The following is a 10209-nucleotide window of genomic DNA, read 5'->3' on the forward strand; positions in this document are numbered from 1 at the left end:
CTAGAAATTGGCCAATGGCGAGACACCACGAATTAATCCGAGGAGGTGCTCGGATTACACGCGAGTGCTTCGGAGCGGGGCGTGAGGTCCGCGCCCGGATTCGGCCGGCGTGATTGATGTGGGGGAAAGACGAGATAAAAGTTTTCCAGGAATTAATGTAAGGTATTTAACTATACCGTGACATGATATAATTGTTTTTAATAAAGACTATCAGGCTACTGACCTGCTGAAATACTGAACACTTTGCACATCCCCCTTTCAACTCTGAGTTTAGAACGAGTCACTTTAAAAACAACATTCACTTTAAACATTTCTTTCGTACATACACAGGAGTGCATATGTACATATACACACCACACTGTCTTGTACTACAGTCTTTTATTAGTACTTGCAAACGCTAAACACTTTACTATGTACCTTATTATTTAACTATTTTATTTTACTATTTACTGTTTCTACTATTTTGCTACTTCCCCCCTAAACTTGATATTTGTGACAAAGGAAGATTAATGAATTGCTACTATATTAAAACTAATTTATCTCGCTGTAAATGTAACTGCTAAATTAATCCGTGTAAAAATTGGTTGAACTTTTTCGTAATTCTAATTTAAAGCGTGAATTATTCAAACTGTCTGATTTAGGGTCAGTTGTTTACAGTCGTAATATTTATATATCTACATGTCGCAACACGTATCACGCAATTAAAGTAAACTATAACGTGTAATCAAAAAACAACTGGGAATAATCTCCCGAATTAAATGGAATGATAAATCGGTAAGTACAGCGTCTTGGGTTTTCTCCTCTTAGCAACGCGTTGGAGTTGTTGTGATGTTTGTCCTTCGCACGACCCGTAGAGGGTACAGTCGCGCCCCTGCCTTTGCTATGGAAACGGGCACCGCGGTAATTTGGGTACAGCTTATGTGTTTTCAAGCTACTTGGTAAAGGAAAATTCCCTACGAATACATATAGCTATAATTAACACACTAGACAGGATAAAACGACGCAAGACAATGCAGCAAACTGTCCGATTAGCGACTCCCGTCACCGTAGCTAGCCGACAGCCTGCCCGCCCGTGAGGTTTGTGTTATGTAGCTAATGCATGCTGCAGTATGAAAATAAACATCAGCTAAAACATTAGCTGTCTATGTTTGTTTCTGCAACGAGATACAGATACCGTAGTAGTACATGTCTGCAGATTTGGAAGATCTAAAAATAAACCAAAGGTTTATAATTTATAAATTATTACTCAATACATACTTAAAACTATATACAGTGGAACCTCGAGTTACGACCGGTCTGGCATACGAACAACTTGGGTTACGACCAAAGTCGAGTTACGACTCGAATGACGGTCGAGGCCAAACCGTGCATCTGCTTGTGCGGCTGTGAAGAAAGAGCCGGGAAGCCCGAAAGGCGCCTGTAAGCGTCAGTCTGAGCCCGAGAAGGAAATTGTGCAGAAATATGAGTGGTCACACGAATGCCAATCTCGCTAATATGTACAGCATGTCGAAATCCACCATCTCGACAGTCTTACAAAGAGAAGATTTGTATAAGGAAGCTAGTGTTGCAAAAGGTGTTGCTCAAATTAGAAAGTCACAATCAACAGAGTTAGATGATGTAGAAAGGCTATTATAGTGTAATACGAAAGGCAGATGGCAGGTGATAGCCTATCTGAGTCTATAATTTGTGAAAAAGCTATAAGTGTAGATGTCATAAAGGATACGCCATCAGCGAGTGATAATGGTGAAACATTTCGGCACAGTAAGGGGTTCATAGCGTAGCTGGGCATGGTGAAGCAGCCAGTGCTGGTCAAAAATTGTCTTGTCTAAACATATGACATTAACCTGTTGTGTTTTTGGATCTTTTTCCAGAATCGTTTTGCACGTTTACGATGTGGAACCGAAGTAGTAGCCGGAGCGCTGCCCTGGAGAGGGCAGCAGCGCAGCTGTCAGGACAAAGACTTTCAGCAAAATCACATGTTGTTAAGAGAAATGAGCTCCAGGTATTTGTCAGATGAAAAAAAAACGCCTTAAATGTTGTTTATTGTTAAGAAGTTCAAATTTGATATTAACAAAGGTTCTGTTCATCGCCATACTTTGTAATAATAAATTATCTGTTTGTTTCAAGGAATACATGGGCACCTTGTCTTTGAAGTCGGGTACATTACTGTCCACAGTCAAAAATATGAATGACATCTCATCTGATGAAAGTGAAACCAAACCCCAGGATGGCGTGCATGACACTTCAGACAACAGACGTATTAAGGAGGAGCCGGCGATGGGGGTAGGGAGTAGGTTTCTGAAGAAGGCCCCCCCCCGTGACAGTCTCTCCGCCGCAGTGAGTAAGGCGGCCGCAGGGAGCTCAGTCTCCACGTGGCAGAGCCGCTCCCGGAGTGTGGCGCTGAGCCGCCTCGCACTGATCGAGGACCGCATCAGGAGCCGCAAACAGGCTGCCTCGGCTCCAGCGACGAGCCTGCGAGTACCCGACGAGGCCAGCGCTGTGTCACCCCCGTCCAGCGATGACCTTGGTGCGTGGGGAAGTCGCTTCCTGAAGCAGAGGACTGCTCGACAGGAGCCAAAGATCATACCGCCCGGCAGCCTTGCCCCGTCACACGTTAGGTTCATTAACGACGGCGCGAGCCTTTGCAGTGATGAGGAGGACGTGGAGAACTCACTGGAAGGTTCCTGTGATTCAGAGGACAGTTTGCTGGAAGTGAGCTGCTCTGTGTCTCAGAAGGGTGTCGAAGGAAAGGTACTAGGAAAGGTAGGGTCTAGTATTCACTAGAAGCGTGTGTGTGTGTGTGTGTGTGCGTGCGTGTGTGTGCGTGCGTGCGTGCGTGCGTGCGTGCGTGCGTGCGTGCGTGTGTGTGTGTGTGTGTGTGTGTGCGCGCGCGTGCATGAATGTGCCTTGTGTTGGACTGGCATCCCATCCCTCAGCCTTGTGTCCCGTCTGATAAAGTCTTGGTCCCCTTAGGACTCTAGAGTAAGTAGTTATAAGATAGATGGATGCATTTACTCAATAGGTGTTTCTTTATTTATAAGGCAAAGCACATAATTACAATTCTGTTCACTTGTAATGAAAAAATTACTCTAGGAAAACGGTCTCATTTATAGCAATCCTGTCCCCATTAATCATACTATTCCAGAGACAAGAAACAGATTATCAGTTTGTGGTTTCTTTTTCTTTCATTGGAAGACTTTCATTAAAAGCAGCACTAAGTTGCAGGTGGGCTCGCCACCCTCCATCAAAGACAAGCCGCCCTCCCCATTGACCCCAAGATGGGGGCTGCAGGAGCTCCGCAGTGCCAGCCTTCATCCTCAGGGGGGTCTCCCCCAGACTGTGAGGTCTGCCACGGTGGAAGATTCCTTGTCCCCATCTCCGCCTACATCTCTGCCAACAACCCACTCTCCTGCGAAGACCACGTCTCCGAGGATTAAGTTCTCGAGGGCCTCCACGTCGTCAGATTCAGCACACGGTGACATCAGATCCTTAGAGGAGCTCTTTGTGCGAAGCCCATCCTCCAGCGATTCCTTTAGTGGAAGGACTACGCCGTTGGAGGGTGAGATAGCTGGTTGTATGTTGAGCTGAAGGCCTAATCCATACTTCCCTTGACAGTGTCCGTACAGATACACGGACAAAGGTAGTATGTATGCAAAATTCAGCATGTGTAACCATGCAGACAAATCTTTCTCTTCGACGCAGAGTTCAGAATTAATATCATGAGCCTGGATGACTTGCTGCCAAATTTCGGGAAACCTGAGACTGACAGAGAAGAAAAGGCAAGTAAAATATTTCAGAGTACTTAGTATTCTACCAAGGTTGACCTTCACAGTCAGGTACTCGTGTCTTTTTCAGACCACAGTTGTACAAAAGGTAACTAAGGATGCTGAGCTACCCTCACGTAGCCTGGATGCGAGGGATTCCAGTGAGACCGCAAACGAGGATGGGATTCGGCCAGTCGAAGAAGATTATGAAAGCGACTTTGAGAGCGAGATCAAGACGGAATCGGATGGAGGTGTCTGTGACGCCTCTGATCTCCATGGGGACAGTGACGTGTCCACAGGTAGCAAAGGCCAGGCCGTTAGCCACTCGGAGAGAGACCACAGCCTCCAGCGATCGGGAGAGGAGTCCCTCCAGTCAGAATCCCATAAATATCGTGAGTCATCCGAAAAAAGTAACTGGGGTTCCTTTTCGAGATCGGCTTCCCGATCTGGTGCCATCTCCCCACCTCGGATTAAAGGCAGGAATGCGAGGGAGGCAGCTACACAGACCCAGCCAGGTGGCACGTCCTACCACTGCGACACAGGTCAGTCGCTGTATATCTCTCCCTCACTGCTGTGTATCCCTTCTTTTGATTTAACCAAGTTGTTGTCTTGGATGCAGCTGCCTTGGGGCCTTCAATAGGAATGTCCTACGCAGACCCTACTCCTGTTGCCAGTCACATCATCAGTGCTGAAGCACTGGAAGGTAAAGATGGACTCTCACAAACACCCTGCATACACTACAGCTCCATCTCCGTACCGTAACTCTGGTGTGGATGGTCGACGGCCAATGTTAGCGCCCATAGGCAGCTCATATTGGTCACAGAAATGTTTTAATGTTTTTTCGGATCCTCTGCATGCCCCATATGTTAGAGCCCTTTGCCACTAAAGCACATTTCTGTGTATTGTTAGGCCAATGTTTCTTCCACTGAGTACTTTATGAGATGTTTTTCTCAGAGTTTGAATCAGAGGCAGTTCTAGATTCACATATTATTTTTTAAATAATTATGAACTTTATCTGTAAGCTACCTCTCGCTGTCCTGTCAACGGCTCCAATAATCTTCCCAATCACTTGCGCCCTTGTGGTCCTGGTTCCCCCGCAGCCCTCACTGCCTACAGCCCAGCCCTCTTTGCCCTCAATGACATGCTGAGGCAGCAGCTGACCCTCACCCGGCAGTTTGTGGAAGCCAGCAGGCACCTCCACACCTCGGCCCTCCAGTCCCTGGAACCTGTAGAGAACCACTACACAACGCTGGAGGAAACTAGGGAGGTAATGCGACATACCTCAGCTCTGTCGATAAAACACATACTGCTCTCTTAAGTATGTATACGACTTTAATCTGTTAGCTCAGTTGACTAGTGAGGAACTGAAAATATGCTCATTTTCTCTTCACACTCTTCTGGAAGTTCATAAAACGTCACAGGTCCCCCAAGCTGACCGTGAAGGAGGCCATGAAGGACGTATTGCAGGAGATGAGGAACTATCACTACCTGTGATGTGGAGGAACTGAACACAAGAGACTACGGCGCAAGCGTGCGTCATGTGACAGTCACATGGTCTCTGTCCGTAATGTGGCACATTTATCTCTAGCTTGCTTTTGCATGACGGCAGCAGATCCCCCTATCAGGGGCCAAAGATCCACTACAGTCAGATCGAAGGTGTAGAACTAACTGCAGACAGTCCACGTCTGACCAGGAGCTGGGAGGGAGCAAAAATGTGGAACGTCTGCACATCCTAGAGGACCAGGTTGGGAAACACTGATCTAACGTAACTGCACTGGAATCTTTCTCACGGAATGTTTTGTTTGATAGTCAATATGCCAAAATGTTTAGCAGTAAAGTTTATTTTTGTACAAACCAGTGTTGTGCTCTTTTTCTATTTTCTTTTTGTTGTTATTTCAAGGCAGACAGTCGTTTTGGTGTCGCTTTGATTCGCTGTTAAAACCCACTAACTACTGGAGTATTATAGTAGTACAATCTCCCAGAGCAGTGCTGATTTGGTCCGTCACAAATATTCAGATGCTGCTTGGTCAGATTGAAATATAAACCACATATTCGTGCTGGTCTCCATTTACTCTGGTGCTGCTCTGGTTTATCAGTGTTTCAGCAGAGGCCAAACATCAAGGTTATATGTAGAGCACTTAAGTGGGATTGGCAGTATTGGCTGCAGCAGGATTATAAGACATCAATGGTGTCTGTCCCAGAACTGCAGTAACTGCAGTTAAAACGAGAGAATTCTGATGGGGAGTGGTCTCTGCCAGTAATGCAGCTTGTACTTTGCCCTCTCGGAGCATCACAGATGTTTCCCACAAACTAGACCTTGTAAATATATGAAATAAAATATTAAAATATAGGCTTAAGGTTTTACCACTGTATGGTTGTTTTGTACGGCAAATATCATTTGATGAGTGCCTCTTGTATTTTTTTAAACAAAATTATATTTGTGTCTTGGTTGGAACAGTTAAGTATAACTTAACTCCAAATATCAGGTTTCATTCATATAAGAATCTGAATTTTATGTGTGGATGCTGTATGGATGCCTGAGATGGTGTAAGCGAGTGAAAAAAATAATCCTTAAATACACCACGAGAGGGCATTGGAGAGCAAATATTGCCGGTTGGAGGCTTCTTATTATTAATAGTATGTTTTTTGTGTGCCTGCGTGTGGCCAGAGTGCGAGTACTTGAATTTTAGCTTTTGCCATTGCGGTATCACACACAGAGGATCACACCGTTACGGGAAACCATCTGCCTGATACCCTGAACGCAACTTGCAATAGCAGTTCTGTCTGCTGAAAAGACTCGAAAAGCCGCAGCAAAGCCAAAGTGACGTTGCATGGACTTGTGCGTTCCTGACGTCTGTTCCTGGTGACTGTGGCCCTTGTGTTCTATTCTTCTACTAGAAACTAATGATACCTTTTTTCCCAAACCCACTGGAAAATATCACAATAGCAGCAGATCAATTTCAGTTTCTTGTTAATGTAACCCATATCCTCACGTTGATAAAACAACAAAAATGTGGATGGAAACTTCAGCCTAGGAAATTTCAAAGCATTTAAACTGTCCTTTTGGCCTTTCGTAGCTAGAGGGTGTTTGCATTCTGTTATTATTAGTACTATTGTTATTATTATTATTTATTATTATTATTACTACAATAACAAGTGGTAAAATTAGAAAACTGTTGCAGTGCGGTTTACAAGAGCATTAATACATACAAATAGCATGTGCAGACAAGCTGCGTGTGACAGACCGTTCCTCTTTGTAATGTCTTTGTGGGGCGCTGGGACGGAGACACACAGAAGGAACCTGAGAAATCCGACTGAGGACATGCATGAGTCACTCTGAGTTTACAGTGACAAGCAGCCCTCGTGACTCTCGCGTCCCTTCTGATTGTCCTCATCCTCGCGCGCTGGTATCCCAAAACTCTGGCGCCGGGCAGCCTCCCCCGCGCTTCCTCCGCTGACCTCCTAATTATGTCATGTGAAAAAGCCAGGTCCCATTGAAAAGCTGTCGAAATCAAACCCTATTAATTCCGCTCCTTTGCCTTATTTTCACCACTGAGGATCGCGTCTTCCCTACCAGCCTACAAAGAAGGAATGGACAATAACAACGGCACTACGTGATTAGAAAAACATACAGGAAAGTACCTGCAATTCAAAGAAACTTTCAAAGAAAACATTATTTCATGCGGGGAAAATACGGCCGAAGTTAAAACTGCGGTTTGTTCCCTGTGCTGTGCGGACGCCGTCTAACAGTAGATCCAGTACCAAAAAAGAATTTCATTAAAAGCCGGAAATTTCTGCACCTTGTGCAATTTTGTAGTTTCATAACCTTAAAATAATATACTGCACAAGATATAATTTTAAGAATGGGAGGCATAAAGGACATCAGTCGTATGATATCTGATGATCCCTGCTGGTACTGCATCCATATAAAGCTGTCTGAAAGTGTTACATCTGATATTGCTCTTATTTAATTGCTTGCTGGATGCTTTTGTGCAAGAATTTAAACCATTTATCACAGCTGAGGTAATTTCCATTATAGCTTGGCGGGGGGGCGGTGCCGCCTGCCGTTGGATTGAATTTGTAACCTTTCGGTAACGGCTCCATGTTTTCAGCCATTACACTTACTGCTGTCTGGTCCGGTTGTGCCATTGTCACCTGTAAGACTGGTCCAGTAGTCATCTCTGACTCTCGGAGTTTTGCAAAGGCTGAAGTGGAGGAGTGGTCAGTCGCGTTAATTGCACCAGGTGCAGTTTACAGTGAATTGGTGAGCAACTGGACGTAAGCCTGACCTGTTTAAAACAAACTAGTGTACTAGTACTAGAACGTGGAAGAGGAGGAGAAGCCCTGTTGAAATTGTTCCTTGAATTAAACTTGTAGTTTAAGAAAACAGGCTAGAACCTCAAGCACTGGGCTAAATGACTTGTTACTAATCTCTTAAATCCTTTCTGGCCCCAATTTCTCTGGGCACAATTTGCCTAATCTATATCCTGCTTTAACTGCCTGCCTCTCTGGTGTGTTTTTTCCTACATGGGCTTTTACTTTAATGTCCTAACATGCCCTAATTAAAATAAATACCAGTGAAAGCACAGACCCTTTCTCCATTGTTTCACCTTTCAGATTAGGCAGTACTATCTGACTGTTCTCATTAATAACACACTCCACATCTTGAACTTGACTAAATCATTACAAAGGCATTAATTCAATTATTATTACACGACTTTGATTACATTTTTTTTAACCCAAACCTACGATAGCTTTAATCCCACTGTTTCTGTGGCAAATTATGTTATGACAATATTAAATTACACAATATTTAACCTATATACTTGTCCTCCCAGATTAATTTATGTGTAAAAATATTTGCTCGTCATTTAACACAAACACACACATATATAGAGGATGTGGCCAGGTTAACATTTCCTACTTTAAATAGGTACTAGGTAACTTGCTTTGATAGTGAAATTTCATCCCATAATGCCCCGTGATCTCATGAACATGGCGCTTCGACAGACTACTTACAGCTCATGGATTATCCACTGATTTAAGAGTGGTGGGTTATTTCCGATGTGAACTTCCACCTGAGTGTCTTTTTTCCGAAGCAGTGTATCAGCCACCTGTAGGGCCGCATGGTTATTATGCTCAGCACTGAGATCATGATTATTTGACACAGAAGCATCGCCTTTAAAAAAACCTGCCTTTCTGACAGTGGATTTCCTTGAACTCTGAATATAGTTCAGAATGAATGAGAAACTACTAAAAACGGTCTGGAAAGGGGTGCTCTGGATTTGTAACACAAGACAAAATGAGGCACAATAACCATTTTTTATTAATATTTTGTTTTGTTAATCATTGGAAGCCAAAATTGCAAGTGAATTGAAATTCAATGAATTGCTCGGCCTTGTATCCGCCATACAAGCTGAGCATTTGCTGGTGCCTGGAGGATTTCCAGACATTTTTCTTTATAGTCTAGCCTGTCAATTTGCCTGTACTAAAGGCACTGACTGTAGCAGTGACACCTGTGGGCTTTTTAGTGAGACCGTTAAGATCAGTCAATAAGGTCAATGTGGTTTGCAGTGCTTACACCCAGGTAACTTCATTTATGAATGTGACTGCATGTTCCTTTGACATGAGCGGTAAATATGTTCACTCGATATGTGTCTTTATTCCATGGTCATGCTCCGTCCATAGATGGTGGGTATTGGCCAAAATTAGATTTGTTAATGGAATCGGTGTCTGACAAACTGAGTTCTTGCTTTTGATGAAGTGATATAGAACTTTGGGGAGTCATAAAATATCAGTCCTAGCGCTGGTCCCCTACTCTTTTCCCATGATCCCGTGCTCTTACAAGCGCTCGCCTAACCCGGCCGTCCTGTGCCAAGATGTCCAGCCGTCAGTGTGTGCGCGGTTCCCGGCGTGGGCCCCCATCCCGGGACTCTCAGAGGACCTCGCGCTGAACTCATCCTGGCCTGCAGAAGAAAGGGTCTAATTGGAGGATTTTCCACATCATTAACCTGCATGGGCAGCCCTCCCTCCCCAGGACTGCACCCCTTCCGACTGCCTTCTGAAGAAGAGGCACTGAACTCTGCCGTTGCTTTGGTATAAGGTGTTCTTTGTCTCGTGTTGATTCTGGAGCTCGATGCTGCAGAAAACGAGTGACAAAGGTGTTTATTTCATTAGCTTAGCAGCGTAGTGCACTTTGATTACATTTTCATTCGCTTTAATCAATGAGTTGGATTCTGCCACAAATGTAGTTTATTTGATGATCACTCCATCTCACCAACTCAGAAATCGATCTGATCTTTTTATAGACAAATACTTATTGCAGTTACCCATCAGCGAAGTGCACCACCTTTTAACAGGCAAACTGTGTGTTCGCTTCCCCATTAACACCTGAGTGTACCTGTAGATCAGACCAGAGCGCACCTCCCACCTCTCCCCGTACAGC

The 10209-nt window shown here is 44.4% G+C and overlaps 1 protein-coding gene across 5 annotated transcripts; it reads left to right on the forward strand.

The window, feature by feature from the left end:
* The first annotated feature begins 47 nt into the window (after positions 1-47).
* c15h19orf44 (chromosome 15 C19orf44 homolog) lies at positions 48-5618 on the forward strand. Of its 5 annotated transcripts, none has more exons than XM_048976343.1 (9): positions 48-162; positions 1872-2002; positions 2128-2763; positions 3196-3559; positions 3703-3779; positions 3856-4306; positions 4384-4467; positions 4865-5031; positions 5169-5618. In XM_048976343.1, exons 2-9 carry the CDS (start codon positions 1892-1894, stop codon positions 5256-5258), a joined length of 1980 nt encoding a protein of 659 aa, XP_048832300.1. In that variant the 5' UTR covers positions 48-162; positions 1872-1891; the 3' UTR covers positions 5259-5618. The 5 variants fall into 5 exon arrangements, with proteins under 5 accessions (XP_048832300.1, XP_048832298.1, XP_048832297.1 ...); XM_048976341.1 differs by having other exon boundaries at positions 51-157; XM_048976340.1 differs by lacking the exon at positions 48-162 and adding an exon at positions 853-1077.
* The last annotated feature ends 4591 nt before the right edge of the window (positions 5619-10209 follow it).

This window comes from Brienomyrus brachyistius, chromosome 15 (assembly GCF_023856365.1).
Source record: "Brienomyrus brachyistius isolate T26 chromosome 15, BBRACH_0.4, whole genome shotgun sequence".
In the NCBI taxonomy this organism is placed as follows: domain Eukaryota; kingdom Metazoa; phylum Chordata; class Actinopteri; order Osteoglossiformes; family Mormyridae; genus Brienomyrus; species Brienomyrus brachyistius.

Bases quoted from the DNA above. Each gene is read 5' to 3' on its own strand.
- c15h19orf44 (XM_048976343.1), top strand. From the start codon at position 1,892: ATGTGGAACCGAAGTAGTAGCCGGAGCGCTGCCCTGGAGAGGGCAGCA. The intron at 3,780-3,855 runs GCAAGTAAAATA...TGTCTTTTTCAG, and splicing joins AGACTGACAGAGAAGAAAAG to ACCACAGTTGTACAAAAGGT. The intron at 4,468-4,864 runs GTAAAGATGGAC...GTTCCCCCGCAG, and splicing joins CAGTGCTGAAGCACTGGAAG to CCCTCACTGCCTACAGCCCA.